This window comes from Dama dama, chromosome 10 (assembly GCF_033118175.1).
Source record: "Dama dama isolate Ldn47 chromosome 10, ASM3311817v1, whole genome shotgun sequence".
NCBI lineage: Eukaryota > Metazoa > Chordata > Mammalia > Artiodactyla > Cervidae > Dama > Dama dama.
The window spans coordinates 15,432,974-15,454,245 of record NC_083690.1 but is presented as its reverse complement, the minus strand read 5'-3'; the positions used below and the strand labels follow the sequence as shown (position 1 = coordinate 15,454,245).

General features: G+C 46.3%; 1 protein-coding gene across 2 annotated transcripts in view; it reads right to left on the bottom strand.

Annotated features, from left to right (window-relative positions):
- The window catches only part of NDE1 (nudE neurodevelopment protein 1), a 34,753-nt gene that overhangs the window by 13,237 nt on the left and 244 nt on the right, over positions 1-21,272 (bottom strand). For both annotated transcript variants that reach the window (XM_061152898.1, XM_061152899.1), the window contains exons 2-4: positions 12,524-12,650; positions 10,583-10,736; positions 6,072-6,220 (exon numbers count right to left, since the gene is read on the bottom strand). In XM_061152898.1, coding sequence (XP_061008881.1) covers positions 6,072-6,220; positions 10,583-10,736; positions 12,524-12,606 — 386 coding nt within the window. In that variant the 5' untranslated portion in view covers positions 12,607-12,650. The remainder of the gene's footprint in view (positions 1-6,071; positions 6,221-10,582; positions 10,737-12,523; positions 12,651-21,272) is intronic.

The following is a 21,272-nucleotide window of genomic DNA, read 5'->3' as shown; positions in this document are numbered from 1 at the left end:
ATTATAAGTGGGAACCCCAAACTACAATATTTAAAGTCTCACCCAGAGCGGACACACTGCCTGGACCCTTTCCCCAACTGGGACTCCAGATGTGCTGTCACGAGACTCCCCAGCACTGTATGAGTCTGGATGTCGGTCAAAACCCAGCACAGTAGCCTCTGCTGTGTCTATTTCTCTTTTCTTTTAATGTTAGTATATTGAAAGTAAGCTAGATAACCTCTAATAAATATTGGTATTATTTATTTGAATATAACAAGTGGCCTATTTCGTTAACAAATCTTCGAGCCTGAGACAAAAGTGAAAACTTTTGGCAAAACACTACCACATCTGATTGTAACATTCAACTATTCACCATTTATAACTTTATTCCTACTCTGTCTCAGGTATTCCTTTGGAAAAGGTGTAAGGATTCTTTACATACTCTAATGTACTGTCTACAGATTATAAAGTCAAGCATGTATCTGCTGATACTTTTTAAGTGGACCCATCTTTATATTTAGAAATGTCTCTTAATAGTAGGATTCCCTCATGGCTCAGATGGTAAAGAATCTGCCTGCAATGCAGGAGACCTATGTTCGACCCCTGGGTCAGGAAGATCCTCTGGAGAAGGAAATGGCAACCCACTTCAGAATTCTTGCCTGGAGAATTCCATGGACAGAGGAGTCTGGAGGGCTATAGTCCATGGGGTCGCAAAGAGTCACACACGACTGAACAACTAACACTCACATTCAGCATTTAGCTAAACTATGAATCCAATGCATCTTCAGGAGAGAAAAAGAGAAAGAGAAAGGAAGGGAGAAGAATACTAGATGAAAATATAACTAACTGCTTTATAAACCTTGGATTGCAGACAAATTTGCCTACATAGAAATCCAAGTTAACTTTCAACAGTAACATGCAACAGACAAAGATGGAAGACAGATGAGAAACTCCCCAACGCTTTAAATTCTCATCGTAGACAAATATATAAACATCTCCTGAAAGTGATGAGAAAAAACAACTAGCAACCCAATCTGAAAATAGGCAAAGATAAACAGAGTTCACAGGAAAAGAAATAAAACAGTTATTAAACACATGAAAAGGAACTCAAGGTCATTCATAATCCAGAAACGTACCTATTTGTCACCTATTACACTGGCAGAAATCCAAAGCTTGAAAAATGCCGTTAGTGAAGCCAGTTGGAAAACAGAGACTTACACAGTTGTTGGGATGTGAACTGGTACCATGACAGAGCACAACCAGGTAAAAACTATCAAAATTACATGCATATATCCTCTGACCCAGGAATTCCACTTCTGGAAATTCATCTGTGCAAGCAATGAGTATCACTCACTATAGCAACGCTTATCACCGCAAAAGAATGGAAATGCAGCAAATATCCATCCACAGGGGGATAGATAGATAAATTATTATGTATCATACAATACCAACCATACAATAAAATATTATGCGCTTGGGAAGAAATCAACAACAAAGAATGCTCTGTGTCCTATCACAGAAAGACCTCCAAGATCTATTATGTGACAAGGCACTAGTACAATATGTACAATAGTGGGTACAGAATGCCCTTTTGTGGAAAAAGAAAGGAGGGAGTGGAGGGAATAACACAAATTTCTGTTTTTATTTGCTTGAATTTGAATTTCAGAACGCTAGCCCTCTGTCTGGTATTTTTGAATCACGTGAATGCACTCTCTCTCTTTGTGACAGGCTGCATGATGGCCCCCAATTCTTCACCCTCCCTCTATCCACACCCTTGCTTCAGCCTCACTGTGGGTGGAATGTACTTTCCCAGCCCTTAATGTGGCTTGGCCGTGTGACTTGTTTTCATCAATGAGTGGAAATGGTCGCATGCCAGGGGCTTGCCAGAAATCAGAACATGCTATAAAGGCCACAGTAACCGAGCCATTATGGAAAGTGGAAGTGTTAGCCGCTCAGTTGCATCCAACGCTTTGCGAACATGGACTATAGCCCGCCAGGCTCCTCTGTCCATGGAACTCTCCAGGCAAGAATACTGGAGAGGGTTGCTATTCCCTTCTCCAGGGGATCTTCCCAACCCAGGGATCGAACCCAGGTTTCCCACATTGCAGGCAGATTCTTTACTGTCTGAGCCACTGGGGAATCTCTAGTTATTACGGTGCTGGCTGTAATTCACAAATGACACACTGGGTCAAAAGAGAAAAGAATCCTGCATTGGACTCCAGACTATACTCAGCTCTCCACACCTGTGGGTAGCACATCCTTGGATTCAACAAACTGCAAATCAAAAATTCTGTAACAAAAACCAAAATCCAGAAAGTTCCAAAAAGCAAAACTTGAATTTGCTGCTCACTGGCAACTGTTTATGGAGCTTTTGATTGACTGTATTGTGTGTGTTTGATCGCTCAGTCATGTCCAACTCTTTGCAACCCCATGGACTGTAGCCTGCCAGGCTCCTCTGTCCATGGGATTTTCCAAGGAAGAACACTGGAGTGGGTTGCCATTTCCTTGTTCAAGGAATCTTCCCGATCCAGGGATAAAACCTGTGTCTCCCATGTTTCCTGCACTGCAGGTAGATTCTTTATTGCTGAGTCAGCAGTCTTGCATTGTATTAGGTATTATAATTAACCTAGACATAATTTAAAGTATATAGGAGGTTACACATAAGTTATACGCAAATACTATACCATTTCATTTAAGGGATTTGAGTATCCACAAAGTCTGGTATCCTCAAGGGTCCTGGAACCAATTCCCCCATGGATACCAAGGGACAACTGAATGAAAGGTTAACATGTGACAGAGATATGCTTTCAGAGGAAAACAGATGAAGTGTTTAACACAAAGTACTGGCACAAGTGGCTATCTACCTAATGAAAATAAAATAGGACACACATTTATACTAGATACAAAAATAAATGCCAGGTGGATTAAAAGCATAAGTTAAAACAATTAAAAAAAAAACTTTCAAAAAAATTAAAGAGAATAAATACATAATCAAATGATCAATGGACTTCCCGGGTGGTACAATGGATAAGAATCCACCTGCCAATGAAGGGGACACAGATTCGATTCCTGGTCTGGGAAGATTCCACATGTTGGGGAGCAACTAAGCTCATGCATCGCAACTACTGGGCCTGCATGCCTAGAGCCCGTGCTCCACAAGAAAAGACACCACAATGAGAAGCTTGCGCACTGCAAGGAGAATAGCTCCCCTCTGTCCCCCAGTCACTTGCTGCAAATAGAGAAAGCCTGTGCACAGTGAAGACCCAGCCCAACCGAAAACAAATAAAAACAATCAAGGAGATCTCCATAACTGATGACCTAAGAAAGAAAAATATCTGTATGGAAAATCATACCACAAAGTCAACAGACAAAAGTTTATTCTGCAAAATATGTTTTCAAGGCAGGACAAAAGATCAGTGGCAAAAATACATAAAGAACTTTTATAAACTAATTAAAAAAAAAAAAAAAAGTTCCACTTCTGCTAATACTAAGGTAGCTTGTATCAAACCAAATATCCTAGATTACAACTACAAACTCTGGGTAAAAGAAGAAAAACAATGATCTGACAGCCCTGGCAAAAGCTGGAAGGAAGCCAACACGTGGAAGGAACAGCAGTGACTGAGTCCTGTATCTTTATAAGCTTTGTGTCTATGGCTTGGGTGATAAAAATCCACCACCTTGGGGGAGTCCCCAGTTCTGCATATAAACTCTTCCCCCATCTCTGACTGATCCAAACCATGCAGACATGAAGCAGCCTAATTAAAAGAATCAGATTTCAGCTACTTCCCATCAAGGAGAGACAGTTTGGAGTGTGAGTTCAGCATACTTAATAAACAAACAAACAAAAACATAACAGAATCCATAGCTTCTGTAACACATCATTCATAATGTCCAGAATGTAATCCAAAATGACTAGACAAATGAAGAGCAAGAAAATGTGACCCAAAACTCAAGAGAAAAGGTGATTACAGGAAATCAACCCTGAGGTAACCCAGATGTTATAATTAGCAGAAAAGGATCTTAAAGAAGCTATTATAACTATGCTCAAGGATGTGAAGAAAGAAATCTCAATAAAGCAATAGGAAATTTTAGATCTGAAGATAAAGTACCTAAAATAAAACAGTACTGGAACTGACTTCCCACCAGAACTGGAGGAGGGAAGGAGTCAGTGGACCTGAAACCAGATCAATAGAAATGATCAAATTTGAGGAACCAAGAAAAATAAAATTAAAAAAGATATGAACAGAGCATCAGGGAACTGCATGACAATATCAAAAGGATCAACATGTGTGTCGCTGGTGTTCCAGAAGGACAGGAGAGAAAGAATGCGGCAACAAAAACACTTGAGGAAATAATGACCAAAGTTAAACTTGGCAAAAGATAAATTTACAGACCAAAGAAGCCCAGCAACCCCCTATCAGGAAAAATACATACAAAACCTAGGAACATCACATTCAAACTGCTAAAAACCAAAGATAAAGTGAAACTCTTGAGAGCAGCCAGAGAAAACACACTAGGTTACAAACAGGGGAGTGGCTATTTGGGTTACCAACTAGCTTCTAACCCCCAGTAAGGAGTTCAAAAGACACCAGAACATCTTTAATGTGCTGAAAGAGAAGAAAACAAAACCAAACCCTATCAACCTGAATTCCATATCCAGCAAAAATTTCCTTTACCAAGGAAGGCAAAAGAAAGACATTTTCAGAAAAACTACAGAGAGGAGAATTCACCATTAGCAAACCTGCACCACAAGAAATCCTAAGGGAAGTTCTTCAAGCTGAAGGCAAATGATAACCAGAAGGAAACTTCAGGAAGGAATGAACCGGAAACCATAGACATACGGGTAAATATAAAAGGCTATCTTTTTAATCTCTTTCTTTCATGCATTAAAGCTATAGCATAAAGTTTGAGGGCAGTAAGTGAAACGCTAAGGTTTTGAGACTGTTACATTTGGTTCACAGTTAACTAACTAGACTGAAAAGCTGAGCATTCAGTTCAGTTTGGACTGAAAAATTGTCCAAATTGATGGAACCGTATGCTCCCTATGACTGATGCATGTTGCTGTAATTTACATCTAAATTTTTTAAAGTGCTTTCTTAAAAAAAAAAAGCACCTGGCTCACAGTAGTTATTCAATTACTGTTATTTATTATTGTTAGTAGTCTGCTAAACTATAGAACATTGGTTTAAGAAACATTGTCTTATCACTGAAAGCACCGCAGATGTCCATCAGCAGATGAATGGATAAAGAAGATGTGGTACATATGTACAATGGAATATTACTCAGCCATTAAAAAGAACGAATTTGAGTCAGTTCTAACGAGGTGGATGAACCCAGAGCCTCTTATACAGAGTGAAGTAAGTCAGAAAGAGAAAAACAAATATTGCATATTAATGCATATATATGGAATCTAGAAAAATGGTATTGATAAACCTATTTGCAGGGAAGGAATGGAGACGCAGATGTAGAGAATGGACTTGGGGACACAGTGGGGGAGGGAGAGAGTGAGACGAATGGAGAAAGTGGCATCAACACATATACACCGTCAGGTGTAAGATGGATAGCTGGTGAGCAGTTGCTATATAGCACAGCCTGGTGCTCTGTGATGACCTAGAGGGGTGGGATGGGGGGACGGGAGAAGGGGGATATATATATAAAAATATATACATAATTATGGCTGAGTTATTCTGTGGTGGAAGCCAGCACAATATTGTAAAGATTAAAAAACAAAGAAAGAAATGCCATCTTATCTCAGGGCCAACTGAGCACACGCTTGTCCTTCCGCCCAGAATGTTCTCACCCCGTACTCTTCCCCTGGATAATGCTGAGGCATCCCTCGGTCTTAGCCTAAACGGCATTTCCTTTGAGAAGCCTTGCCCAGCATCCTCCCAGCAAAGGACAAATGAACATCTCGGATCACGTGCCCCCACAGCACCCTGGACCTGCAGCACTTCTGCTTGTTGTCCATTTCCCACGAGGCTGTAGAGCCAAGAGCCCTGGCTCTGCTCTCTGCTGAATCCCCTACCCTCGACACAGTGTCTGGGACCCAGAGACAGAAGGATCCCAGACCTCCTTTCTCCTTCCCCACATACCGTTTGGCTCTTTCCAGGTCATCGTTGGCTTGCTCCAACTCTCTGATGTACTTCTGCAGTTTATCTTTAATGGCTTTTGTCTGGGCAAGGTCATCCTCCAAGGCTGAGATCTGCCGGTAGCCTTCAGAATGCTGTGTTTTAAACTTCTCCTGAAGGACAGAATCGACACTGAGTGAATGACTTAAGACTCGCAACAAGGATGTTTATTTCCTTTCCCCGTCATCTCCTTAGGATGCTGAAGGTCAATCCTGGGACGTACTCTCTCCCATTGCGATGCACGTGTGTGGTTCCTAGCCACTAAGCATCCGTTCCTCCCCTCTGCACAGCCCACCGACACCCTAATTTCTTGAGGACCTCTCGTAGCCTCCACAACGGCCAGGGGACAAGCCTAAGCTCAGTCAGGAGAACCTTCTGTCCACAGACATGGGCTCTTAAGCAAGTGAAGGATGATGGGGGGAGCCAGGAGCTGTCCAGTTCCAAGTGCTTCCTGAGCATCTGTCTGCACCTGGCCCCCTCCCACAATGATCCCTGCCGCCTCTGGTGTCCAGAAGCCCCCAACCATCTTAAGCAGTCATTCTGTGCAAGGTATCCACAGCCAAAGAAAGCATCATCAACCTCTCTGAGCCTGACCCGCAAGAGCAATACTGACGCCCTTCACGTGACATCCCTGGGTTACAGGGACAAGAGGAGGAATCCCAGTGACTTTGGTTCTCATGCCTCACAGTCAGAGCAGGACTGTGTTCGATGACTGTTCTGACTTTGTGACCCAGGACGCTCTCCCGGTGGCATGGGGTATTTAGAAGGAACCTGGGCACCTCTGGGGAGAGGGGGAGAGCAGGGAGGCAGGGGGAGCAAGGAGGAAGGGAAGAGAAGAAGGAAGAAACCGTAACTGTTGCTTTTACCAAAAGCAGCTTAGTGACCTGGCCGGTGCTTTCCAAGGCAAGGAACAGCTCAGATGAGTTCTCAAGAATCTGCTGGCCCCAGTGACAGCAGCTAACGTGTACTGTGGGCTTCTCTGGCGGCTCAGTGGTAAATAACCCACGCCAAGCAGGAGATGGGGGTTCGATCCCTGGGTCAGGAAGATCCCCTGGAGCAGGAAATGGCAACCCACTCCAGTATTGTTGCCTGGAGAATTCCACGGACAGAGGAGCCTGGCGGGCTACAGTCCATGGGGTCTCAGCGACTAAACGGCAACATTTACCGCAGGCTACTCTGCGCGAGCCTCTGGGCTCAGGACACCCCTCCCGCTGCCTGACTGAACACCATTTTCGAGGTGTGAGAACTGAGGCTCAGGCCCATCGTCAGCCCAGAGTCAACCGGGAGCAAACAAGCTGAGCCAAGACCCATCCTGGGCCATCCGGGCTTGCGCTCGCGGAACGACGACGCTCAATGGCCCTGGACCACTTCCACCTAGGTTCACAGAGGAACTGATCACACGCGTGTGCATACACACTCACACACTCCCATGCTCTCCCTGTCTGGCTCCGCTTTCAAATTATTGTCTGTCATCCAACAATCTCACCAGCCTTCCCCCGTCTACACAGAGGAACGAAGACACTCCCTGCCCACAGGAAAGGCCTGAGCCTAATTTGAAAGTTAAAAACAAGCCAACTCCTGTCTTTCCTCAGTCAGTCTGTACACAAAGCTGTTGCTAAGAACAGTGTGGAGGCTCTGGGGAGCATGAGGTAATGGTGCCCGGGGCCAGAAAGGCGTGGCCAGAGCCTTCGTGAGAGGAGAACGGCCTCAGGACAGACAAACAGACGTTACAGGGCAGGGGTGTCCGTCCTCAGCCACTCAGTCTCCTCAGATGCTCTGCTTCCTGGCTGTGAGCACGGGAAGCATCTCAACTCTGACAAGCAGGGGCCGAGCCGGCCCAGGCTCGGGCCAATTCTGAGGCGTGGCTCTGATCGCGTCCACCCTTGGCCTAGGTGCACCCCCAAAATAAAACAGGAGGGTACAGGATCCTAGGTCATTAACCTAAATTCCTACGCGGGTTCCCAGAGGACGCGGTTAACGGGGCTTGTCCACCAGCACAGAGATTCAAATGATGTCCTTTGAACGTGGGGACATGAAAAAGCTGTTGGGCTTTCATCTGGGGCTAATTATAATAAACTGTCAGCTGATGGAGGCATCAATAGATGCTCTGTTGGATCCCTTACAAGCTTTTTTATTCATCTGGCGATGAATAAGCCAGTTGTCAAGGAGTCCGACTCAGTTGAAGACTTCTCTCTTCGGTGACAGAAATATGTGCCGCGGGCCGTTCTTCACTCCGAGGTCGTCCCCTTCCTCTCCCTGTGGCTCACAAACCTCACAGAGAGGTCTTCCGCCAGTTCAAGGGCTTGGTCTGGAAGTGGTTACTTACTTAGCAAATGCACATTTACCAGCATCTGTGCAAGTCCTCCTAACCTCTCCAAACCATGGTTCAAACCACCCTGAGCCCCCTTCAGTGTAAAAGCTGTAATGGTTCCCCAGTGCCTAGGGCAGCAGTCAGGCTGTTAACAAGATGAGTGACGTGGGCCAGGTGTAACCCACAGATGACACTCAGCCCCCGACGTCAGATTTGGGGAGATGGGGGGGACAGTAGCTGGGACTGGGGTGACCTTGCTCTAAGCAACCAGGGCTCTGCCTTTTGCGGGTATGGACGAAGGCCAGGCTGGGGTGGCAGGAGCCACCAGAGGAAGATCAAAGGAAACTGGAAATCCAAGTTCTTACAAGAAGCCTCACAATTCTGAATGTAGATATTAAATATTTTTTTAAAAAACCATTAAAGAGATAAATGTTACTATCAAAAGAATTCTGAACCATAAGCAAACCTTCACCTCTAGTTAATAGCCTACTGCAATATTTACAGGGAAGCATACAGAAGTTGGTGATTCACTTTGAAATGCCTAGGAAGACAGACTGATGGACGGACAGATAATAAAGAGCAAGTTTGGCAGAGGTCGTTGGCAGAGCCGAGGTGGTGGATATACAGGTGTTCGTTGGGAGATTCTTTCAACCGGACTGTGTGCTTGAAAGCTTTCATGATAAAATGTTGAGTGAAAACCACCAAAGGCTTAAGCAAACCACATCTATGGGCCAGACTGACCTGTGGATGGCTAGCCTGGACTCTGGGGTCTACACCATTAAAGCTCTGAGTCCACCATTCAGCTTCCAAAGTCTGTGGGGTCTTTCCTCCGCTACTCCTCACCCCTCAATCCCCAGTCTATCTGCTGGCCCCACTTTCTCCTGTGTGCTAGTAAACCCGGATTCCCAAGGCCCACTTGACGTTCATTCTTGCCTGTGTCTGAGCATCGTTTGGCTAAATGCTTCCAGCTGTTAGGCCTGTCTTCCCCACGAGGCTTCCAGGAGCCAGGGGCATACCTCTTTCCTGCGCATCACACCTAGCCCTGGGCTCACACTGCAGGACCTTGGCTTTTTCCCCCCGTGGCTCATCAAAATAAATAGAAGCAGCTCTGTTTTAAAAAAAAAAGAAATTAAGAAAGAAAAAAAGACATGCAGGCCTGCTGGAGCCCCACCCAGACTTCCGGAGAACCAGAATCTCAGGGCGGGGTGGGGCTAGGCCCATCTGATGTTTATAAAGCCGGCCAGGTGACCCTGCCTGGCAGGGAGAGCCGAGAGCCGTCTCTAAGGCCAACGTAACACTTCGCGAGCGTCTGCTAACTTACAGAGTGTTCAGTCTTTACTTCTCAGAGCAGTGGTTCTCCAGATACTCAGCAATGTCTGCAGGTACTTTTGCGGTCGCCACCTGAGGCAGGAGGTGCTACTGGTGTCTAGTGGGTGCAGACCAGGGATGCTGTTGAACACCCCGCAACGTAAAACTCGGCTCTGGCAACAGAGTCATGTGGCTTCAAATGTCAAGAGAGCCTAGGCTGAGGAGCCTGAGTTCTGCCCGACAGAACTTTCCACACAATGGAAACATTCTACAGCCTCTACATTCACACTGACACCTACTAGAGACGTGTGGCTACTGAGAACTTGAGAGGTAGCTAGAAAGACTGAGGAATTAAACTGCTGTTTATTTTACTTTCATTAAACTTAAATGTCAATTGCCACACGTGGCATTCCAGACAGCATAACCCTGGGCCTTATAACAAGCAGCAATTTCAGTCATGATCCATACTCTAGAAAAGTCTACCTTCCACATGTGCTGTGGGATTGCTAAGCATGGCCACCGGACACGTGTGAGACCTGTCTTCAGTTCAATTCAGTTCAGTCGCTCAGTCGTGACTGACTCTTTGCAACCCTATGGACTGCAGCACGCCAGGCCTCCCTGTCCACCACCAACTCCCGGAGTTTACGCAAACTCATGTCCATGGAGTCGGTGATGCCATCCAACCATCTCATTCTCTGTCTCTTACAGGGGCATTGGGAGCTCAAGGGCCCCTCATGCCTGCAGTTCTGGGGGCGGGAGGGAGTCTGGGCCAGGGCCATACCTACAGGCTCCCTTCTCTGGTCATGGGTGCGGACGCCCACCCACACACCTGGGTGTGTCTCCCCTCACCCCTCACCTTGATGGTCTCCAGCTCCATGCGAAGGTGGTTGTTTTCCATCAGCAGGTCCCTGTTTTTGCTCTCAGTTTGCTGCAGCTGGGTCTCCAGTTCTGCCTCGTATTCCCGGCTTTCCTCCTGGAATTCCCGGAGCTCCTCTTGCGTGTTCTCTGCCCTGCGGGATTCCCAGATGTCAGCTCATCACTGAGCGCTTACATGTTGCTGAGTCTTAGATGCAGATCTGCTCTTTATTCAACTGCCTTTTGAGGCAGGGACTGTTATGACCCGCATGAAACAGATGATGAGGTCATCTGTCTCAAGGTCCTCCCAGGTGGCGCTAGTGGTAAAGAACCCACCTGCCAATGCAGGAGACCTAAGAGACGCAGGTTCGGTCCCTGAGTCAGGAAGACCCCCTAGAGGAGGGCACGACAAGCCACTCCAGTACCCTTACCTGGAGGATCCCATGAACAGAGGAGCCTGGCGGGCCACAGTCCACGGGGTCACAAAGAGTTGGACACGACTGAAGCGACCGAGCACGCACACGCATGTCTCAAGGTCAAACGAGTCAGAGACAGAGCGTGCAGCCGCGCCCACGTGTGCGCGACCACAGCCCTTTCTTAACCAACCCACCGTCCACTCATTCATTCGATGTGTATCTTCTGGGACCCAACATACAGTAAATATACTTCAGACTGTATACTCTCTGCAGAGTTATTTACAAGCAGAAACTGGACATAATACAAAGGTTCACTTACCATACCACTATCTAGGGTCCCTGGCTCCATATTCCAAACACCCAATTCTGGCTTCTCAATCCTTAAAATTCAAGGCTTTATTTTTTAAAAAAAACAAGCCCTTCCCTGGTGGCTCAGATGGTAAAGCGTCTGCCTGCAAAGCGGGAGACTTTGGTCCGATCCCTTGGTCAGGAAGATTCCCCTGGAGAAGGAAATGGCAACCCAATCTAGCATCCTTGCCTGGAAAATCCCATGGACGGAGGAGCCTGGTAGGCTACAGTCCATGGGGTCGCAAAGAGTCGGACAAGACTGAGCGACTTCACTTTAAATCAAACTAAGAATGAAGAGCTTGAAGGAGAGCCTTAGAGGGGCTAGAATAAGGCCTGCCCAAGCAGATTACAAGAATCCATGAGAAACAATGAAAGAAACAATGTCAAGCACACACCCACAGCTCCCAGATAGGGACACTGAACCAGGTTTCAAATTTAAAAGTTTGTAACAACCTAGACTGCTAGATTAGGGAGAAGTTCTCTCCCACACACCAAGGGCTGACCAGATAAGGAATCTAGGAGTTGATAAAACACTGCCACAATTTGATACTCTCTAAACATGTGTTAAATTCAAATCACATTCATTCCTAAACTGTCACACCCTATCAATAGAGGGGTACAGATCATTGGGATATGCCAATACCTAAGATTAAAAAAGTCTGAATGTTGAGTTTTTCATAGTTTACTTATCTTGAATAGTATAACTATGGAGGAACTAAGGTGATTGGCAGTGGAAAGAATCAGAACATGAGAAATTCCTTATAAATTTATTGATTTAAATAATTTTGCCTATGTTACAAAATAGCAACAATAAAAAGAATAAAAAGAAACCGTTTACACTTAAAGAAAGAAACAGACAAACAAACATCTCTGCCAGAAGATAAGCTGGGAAGTAGCACAACCCTATGCTTAGGACCCGAGGCTTCGGGGTCCAAATCCCAGGTCTGCTGCCCCCGCCTCCCCCCACCCCGGTTGTGTGCCTTTCAGACAAATTACTTGCTGTCACTGAGGTTCAGTCCCCCATTTGTAAAATGGGGTGAGAATGGTTTCTCCATGGGCCACCATGGAGTTTAATTGAGATGATGTATGTTCAGGGCTTGGCACACAGCAGGCCCACAGTAAATGTTCGAGGCCGTCACTGTGGGAAGAAAACGCAAGGTGGGCTTGGGAGAACTGACCTCTGCTTGTAGGTCATAGCCAGGTCTTTCCAATAGTTGGCTTCCTCCTCCTCGGAGCTGAAGGTCTTGCCCGAGTCCGCCATTGTGGAAACGGGGGGAAGAGGTCACTCCTCTTGGTGCATAATGTCTAGGAGAGAAAGTTTTAAAGCTATTACCCACATCTGGTTAAACAGCTGATCTTTAACAGAGGTGGGGAAAAATTCCTGAACTTTATGTTGGATTAAATGTGGCAAAAAAAAAAAAGCCAAAAAACTTAAAAACTAAACCCAGACAGACTACAGTCCATTATTTACATTACATTCATTACATTATATTACAATATGTTACATTCCATGGATGGATACACCTACCACGATTTGCTGATTTTATTACATCGGAGGGAAGGGGAGAGCAGGGCAGCTTAGGGGTTCTAACTTAGACAACCAGGTGCCTCCACCATCTCCATTACCACAGATGGAGAATGTCAGAAAGGAAGTCTGCAGGGCGAGGGGATACTTGACACCAGCTTCAGACACTTTTAGTTGGATTGGCCTGTGATCCATCAAGATATAACACCGGATCTGAAACTCGGGGTGAAGTCCGGGCTAACAACAGAAATTTAAGAGTCATGAGTTTGTACCTGGTTCTTCCCTTTTTCTTGTGACTGAACCATCGAAGAATCAACTGAGGATTATTTATGGAACTCTGAGGAATGCCAGTATCTGAACACTGAGCAAAGAAAGAACCAGGGATGGAAGGAGACAGGAGAAACAAGTGCAAGGGTTGAGAACCAGAAGAGGGACTACACAAGGAGGAGATAGTTTCAAGGGGAAAATGGGGAATGAATGGTCCATGGTACCTGAGATGCAGATGAGCTCTGGAAAATACCCACCCACGAGACTTGGTGAAATATTGGTCACTGGTGATGTAAGCAAGAATGGTTTCAACACTGGGAGGAGGGATAGAGGGGGTGGAGGAGTGACTGGGAGGCAAGGAAGAGGAAGTAGACAGGATTTTGGAGAACTGGGTGTAAGAAGAAAGGAGACAAATTGGCCAGAGTCCCTTGGACAGCAAGGAGATCAAACCAGTCAATCCTAAAGGAAATCAACCCTGAATATTCACTGGAAAGACTGAAGTGAAGCCCCAATACTTTGGCCACCTGATGCGAAAAGCCGACTCATTGGAAAAGACCCTGATGCTGGGAAAGATTGAAGGCAGGAGGAGAAGGGGATGACAGAGGATGAAATAGTTGGATGGCATCACTGACTCAATGAACACTCTGGGAGATAGTGAAGGACAGAGAAGCCTGGCGTGCTGCAGTCCGTGGGTTGGCGAAGAGTTGAACTCGACTTTAGTGACTGAACAACAGAGGGGAGTGGTGATAAGGGCTTGAGGCTCTAAGGATGCTGAGCTATCCAGGGCAGAGGTCAGGAACAGATTTCTATTAACACTTATCAGTCCTTGGACTCCTTGCTGATAGCGCTTCTCAATGTAATAGCTTATTTTCTCAATTTGTTTAAGACTCTGTTTGTCAAAAGGTTATTAGGAATTCAAATGAGATTCCTCCAAAGTCCCTTCTTCCCTTCAAGATAGCTCACGGTTCTGTCTTTGGGGACAAAAGAAGGAACACAACCCCCAACTCTGCAAGACGTAACTAATAAGCCAAATATCTAGGTAAAAAGTACAAATCATTCCGCTAAATATGTCAGTTTTGACACGGACATGATCATCAACCAGGTGGGTCCCTGGTAGAAACTGAACAACAATACCTGCATCTGAGTAAAGCACTTGCTGACAACTCTACATCTGTTAGGACCTGTATTCACATCCCTCCCTTCAAATTTCTCGCCCTTCCCTGATTCAGAAAAAACATGCCATGTCCTCACCCACTCCCTTCTGGGGAACAGAGTTTCTCTGAGAGCTTGATCAAAGCAGAGAAGCTAGAGGGAGCAGAAAGTTGTTAACTTGATTTTTCCCCCAGTCCAGCATCCCTTCTTCCATCTTTTTATAATAGCACCCCAATGTTGTCTTGGGGGAACCAACTCTACACTCCTTCCATGGGGCTCAGGTGGACTTGTCATCAGCCTCTGGACCCAGGAGATGGCATGTGACTACTCACGCCTCCAGCATCAGTAACAGGCTCAGAGGTGGGACTATCCCAAAGCTGAGCCCAATGACAAGGGTGGGTCTAACCCAAGTTGAACCAATGACAAGGATCAGCCTAACTCAAGTTAAGCCAACGACTGGATCAGAGATGGGCCTAACCCAGGCTGAACAAGTTACAAGGATGGGCCTAACCCCAGCTGAGCCCGTGAGAGTCCAGGCCCAGGCCTTTGAAAGAGCTATCAAGAAAGAAACTCTCTGAAGATGTAACTAACCTTACTATAAAAATAATTTCACAATATATACATGTCTCAAATCACCATGTGCTATACCTTAAACTTACACCATGTGAAATGTCAATTTTATCTCTGTAAAGCCGGGATCCGTGGTGGGAGGAGTGGAGAAGAAATCCTCTTTCCATTAGGGTTCATGGTGGTCATCTCTCTATCACAAGGGAGGCACCTGCCTGAGAACGAAGCCAAAACAGGAAAGCAGGGCCAAGAGGTGGACAACCTGGGTCCAGTCATCCCCGACTGAAGGTGAGGAGGGGTAATCAACTTCCTTTCTTGGTTGTACCAGTTAGGCCTGGATTTCTGCTACCAGAGAGGCCTAATGAATGTTTGGAGTGAACGATCTTGTCTGCTGAAAGTGGAAAGGATAAAAGCACCTAGAGTGTAGATAATAGTAATTACCACGGTGACAGGCAAGGGCAAACCTAATTCTGGTAATCCCTGCTCAAGCCACAAGCTCTAATGAGCCCTGGGCTCATCTTGTATGAGGTCACCAGACAAAGGTCTACAGTGTTCAGAGCCCAGAGCCCACACAATCGTGACTGAGTGCCGTGTGGCCACTGATGATCGTGTGGACAGTCGCAACCGCAGGGCAGCGGAGGGGGGAACTCTGTGTACAGGAGGGTGAGAAAGTCAGGAACCAGGAACAGTGAATGTACACTGACTTTTCCTGCTGCTTGGGAAAAGCTCATGTTCAAGTTCATCATCATGAGTCTCTGCCTACTTCTCTAAACATTTCCTACAGCCCTGCCCCTCACCCACTTACGCTGTAGTCACACTGCCTTCTTTCTGTTCCTTGAACATACCAAGCATGCTCCCACCTCAGGGCCTTTGCACTGGCTGCTCTCTCTGCCTGGAATGCACCTCCTTCAGATCTCTGCCCGCAGATTCCCTTCTCGCCATTTAGACCTCAGCTGAACCGTCTTCCCCAGAGAGATCTTCTCTGAAGATCCCCCCAAATACCTCCTCTAGCCCTTCACTGCCACATTAATCCCTGCTTCATTTTATTTCATCACTTTATGAGTTGTGTTTCTGTTTTATCTGAAAAAGTTGGCTTAAAACTTAACATTCAAAAAATGCAGATCATGGCATCCGGTCCCATCACTTCATGGAAAATAGAAGGGGAAACAATGGAAACACTGACAGACTTTATTTTCTTGGGCTCCAAAATCACCACAGATGGTGACTGCAGACATGAAATTAAAAGATGCTCCTTGGAAGAAAAGCTATGACAAACCTAGACAGTGTATTAAAAAGCAGAAACATTACTTTGCCAACAAAGGTCCGTCTAGTCAAAGCTATGGTTTTTTCCAACAGTCGCGTACAGGTGTGAGAGTTGAACTATAAAGAAGGCCGAGCACCAAAGAATTGATGCTTTTGAACTGTGGTGCTGGAGAAGACTCTTGAGAGTCCCTTGGACTGCAAGGAGATCAAACCAGTCCATCCTAAAGGAAATCAACCCTGAATATTCATTGGAAGGACTGAAGCTGAAGCTCCAATACTTTGGCCACCTGATGCAAAGAGCTGACTCATTAGGAAAGACCCTGATGCTGGGAAAGATTGAAGGCGGGAGGAGAAGGGGACGACAGAGGATGAGATGGTTGGATGGCATCACTGACTCAGTGGACCTGAGTTTGAAAAAGCTCCAGGAGATGGTGAAGGAGAGAGAAGCCTGGCATGCTGCAGTCCATGGGGTTCACAAAGAGTCGGACACGACTGAGTGACTCAACAGCAACAACTGGAACATCAGTTTTGAGCACAGGGACCCTCACCATCGGTTTGTTTTTTTTTTAATTCCCAATGCCGTGAACAGTGTCTGGCATATAACAGGCATTCAATAAATGCTTGCAGAAGGAAAAAACACACAGGGGAACATAGAGATTGACCACTCGCTGGAAGGGGATGTGAGATTAAGGAAAAGAAGCAAGAGACTCTCTGAAGGATAGTTTCTACAAATCTCTAGGATACTTAATGTATATCTGTGTGCTCAGTCGTTCAGTCGTGTCTGACTCTTTGCAACCCCGTGGACTATGGCCCTCCAGGCACCTCTGTCCATGGGACTGTCCAGTCAAGAACACTGAGTGGTTTCCCATTTCCTTCTCCAGGAAATCTTCCTGTTCCAGTGATTGATCCTGTCTCTTGCGTCTTCTGTATCAGCAGACAGATTCTTTACCACTGTGCTACCTGGGAAGCCACCATACCACACCTGATCTTAGCCAAATGGCCGAGAAGGGTACTTAATAGGATCAGGAAAAACCTTTCTTGCTTAGCACCCAAGTGGCATCTCATTGATGGGAAGGGGCTGAAGGACAGGGAAACTGTTGGAAAATGTTGGAAACTACCCACTTCCCAGGTTTACATGACAAGGAATATTCAGTACAGTTACTGGAGTTTTAATAACCATCCTGCAGTCTTACCACGGATGAGTTTTAGAAAAGGGCACTGTGATCATGGCCAGCAAGGCTTAGAAGTTAAGCCTCAGTAAAGAAATGAACTTGAGATGTTTTAGGAGGCGTTTCCACTGTGGCTCTAATTACAAACCCTGCATTTTAAAAACACCCCTTAGGGAAGAAGAAGATGATGCTCAAGGCTAAGAGGAAAGAAATAACAGCTCAACTTCACTTTCTTATGAAACACCACACTTAAAAATCTAAACCGTTCTTTTTTTCCACTTGAAAATATCTCAGAGAAGTTCTAACCACGCAGTCTTGTCTGCCAGACAGCAGGCAAGATGACTGGCAAAGGTTCCCCTTTCCTGCATTATTTACTCAAGTTTACCATCATCTTCTGTTTGTGGGGTGCTAGGCATTTAATATGTCATTTCCAAACAACTTGACCCTTTCTGTTTACCTCTAAGATGCTGGAGAGAGACAGTGTGTGTGTGTGTGCGCGTGCACGTGCTAAGTCACTTCAATTGTGTCTAACTCTTTCTGATCCTATGGACTGTAGCCCACCAGACTCCTCTGTCCATGGGGATTCTCCAGGCAAGAATACTGGAGTGGGTTGCCATGCCCTCCTCCAGGGGCTCTTCCCGACCCAGGGATTGGTAAGGCAATCACTGGGCTTCTTGGGAAGCTGGAGCAGAAATGTTACATGTCTTGGCCATCTCCATAGATGCAAAGGAGTGACACAGGCAAACGAGACCCAAGTGCGGGGGAGACTTTGAATTCAAATTCAAGGTCTCCTTGGGGTTGCCGACAGACTGCACAGAAGTCAGATTCAGTTTTGGGGCTATGTGGTCTTTCAAAAAGCACTGTGACAAGCAGGTGTCAGTGAGTAGTCATAGCATACACAACTTTGTACCCACTATCTTCAAACTGGATACTGCATGCGTTTATTGCATCTGTGTCAAGGGATCTGGCTTGCTAACTTACATTCTCAGTACACCATCCTGCAGCATCCTGTCCCAGCAGCTCTGTGGGCAAACCGCTGGGCACCTCAAATGTGTGTGCTACAGCATGCAAGCACAAACTGGGATCTAGTGGTCCCAGAGGTATTTATTTTCTGTTATGGATAACTTAGATCTATTACTCTTACAAAAGCATTTCAGCAAGCTTTTTTTTTTGGCATGTTTTCCATGATTAAACTTATTAGGGAAGTCTGAAAACACACTTGAGACACACACCTTTGATTTCAAAACTCTAGAAAAGACAAAGCAGTCTTTCTCAGCTCTCTTCTGACTGAAGAGAGCCAGCACAGCTGGTCAGGAGCAATCCACACCTACAAACCATCAGGGATTAACTTCTCCACCCCAACCACACTCCTTCCCAATCAAAACACATGGGCGAGGAGGAGAAAGAGGCTGCCAAAGGCCAGCACAGGCTCCCACAGCTTCCACTTTATGACGCAGGCTTTACATTTTGCACAAGTGACATCACTGGGGCAAAATCAGTCAAGAGTCAGCAAGTCTGACTTCTGTCTCGGTGCTTTCAAAGTCTGAAATGATCTACCCACAAAAAAACCTCAGCAGGCATGCAAGGACATATGCTCAAGGGTGTACACCATCACTGAGGGTAATGATGAGGGGGAGCTGGAGAAACTGAAGACTGATCGGAAAACTGTGCAGTGAAGAAGAATTAAAAGTAATGATATGGAAGAAAGTTTATGTTAAGAAAGTGCCATTTTTCTAGTGTATAGCACATGGAACTCTGCTCAATATTATGTGGCAGCCTGGATAGGAGCAGGGTTTGGGGAGAACGGATACATGGACATGTATGGCTGAATCCCTTCGCTGTTCAGCTGAGACTACCACAATGCTGTTAACTGGCTCTACCTCAATACAAAATAAAAAGTTTAAAGTGTAAAAAAAAGAAGAAAAAAAAAGGTGCCATTTTTGTTTGCAAATGTACCTTCCGCTGTGTACACAAACAGAAAAGGGTCTGGAAGGAGGTATCAGAATGGGATTAAGGCAGACACTAAGATGAGAACTTGTTCCTGACACCTACTACAATAAATGTTTTTTACAATAAGCACATATTGCTTTTGAAATCTTAAGGAGCTTAAAAGTGAACAACAACAAAAAAACCAGAAAGCTACTGTCCAAGGAGAATTTTATGCTACTGAACCAAGATGCCAGGGAGGGAGCTTTTCCTACAGTGGTGTATAGTCTCTTCCTTTCCAAACATTTCCCAACACCTACTAAGTACTGCTGAGCTTCAGACCCAAAGCACCTAGAGCAGGACTAGGTGCAAACATTGTACAAGCCGCAGACAAAACTTTCTGTCTACCAGCACGGTCCTGTTAGGGAATTATCTTATGAGCAAAAGGAGTGCAATCTCTCTGGCCTCACAGGTTCTAAAGCAAAAGAACACATTCCAGAAACAAAAATAACATCCTAACAGAATAAGCGAAGTTAAGAAACTATTATCCAAAATGGGATAAAAGACACCAGCCAGAGGCCTCTGACACTGTAGGAGCATGGATCATCTGCATCTAATCTGACACAAAAGACACATCAAGAAGAAAGATTTAAGTTTCAGAAGTGGTGAGATACCCATGGTGGCGGTTGTAGGGGGGCAGGGGGGGGGGGGCGCGCGCAGGAGGGGTCAGAGATTAGATTACAAGTGGCTCTGAGAGTCGCCGGACTCCAATTACCCTTCAAAGGACCCTACCCACATCCTATGCTTCCCCAGTGGCTCAGATGGTAAAGAATCCGCCTGCAATTTGGGAGATTCGGGTTGGATTCCTGGGTTTGGAAGATCCCCTGGAGAAGGAAACGGCAACCCATTTCAGTATTCTTGCCTGGAGAATCCCATGGACAGAGGAACCTGGTGGGTTACAGTCCATCGGGTCGCAAAGATGTGGACACAACTGAAGCGACTTAGCTCGCAGCATGCACAAGCAACTCACACACACACACCCACACACACACACACACACACCCCTACAATGCCACACACACACACACACACACACACCCTACAATGCCACACACACACACACACACATCCCTACAATGCCACACACACACACACACACACACATCCTACAATGCCATCCTTTCCTAGAATACATCAACAAAACTCACAGAGAAAATCAGAAATTTCTGTCCAGCACAGGCTGCATAGGCCATTTCTTTAGAAAGGAATTTAAAGGGACCTAAAGGCAGAGAAAGGCACAATCAGGTACAAACCCTGGACCAAGAAATCAGGGAAGGTCAAGCCCTCAGGAGACAGTGAACTTGAGAGGACTGGAGAAGATAACCTTAGGTACCCCCCAAAAAAGCAGTGTCCAAAGGGGTTTCCTATGACCTTAGAGAGGCAGGTAAGCCCAGCCACCGCATTCAAGCTCTTAAAGAAGCGTTTTCATCCTTTATCCGATCTTTCCCCAAAGTGCTGTTAGACGAAATCTGAACCGTCCTGCAGCAGAGATCTGAGAAAGGCGGAGGGAACAAGACCGTTCCAAACACGTTCCCAAAGGGAGGGGAGTGCCAAGGAGGGGGGAGGTTTTTGGAAAAAGGCCTCCGCCGAGGGGGGCAGCGGGGTGGGGACGTGGGCGAGAATGGGGGCGGCGGGGGGCTACAAGGACGGAGAAGGAGGTGGGGGCAGCAGGAGGAAAGGGCGAGGGCTGCGGGGCAGAAAACTGAACGAGAAGGGAGACCAGGGGACTCTAGGAAGGATGTCGGGGTGCCGGGGGTGGGGTGGTGGAAAGGAACAGGGCAGAGCAACCGGGCTCCGGGGACCAGGGACGAGCAGGGCAGAAGGGCCGAGGAAATCAAGCAGGGAGGAGAGCGCAGAAAGAGAAAGAAAGTTGGCGAAAGGGTGAGGAGACGGGCGCGCAGGACATAAGGGTGGGAAGGCACAAAGTTAGGAAGGGAGGCTCCGGAGAAGCGCGATTTTTCGAGCCCAGCGCCCGGGAAGAGACGTCCAAGTGAGGGG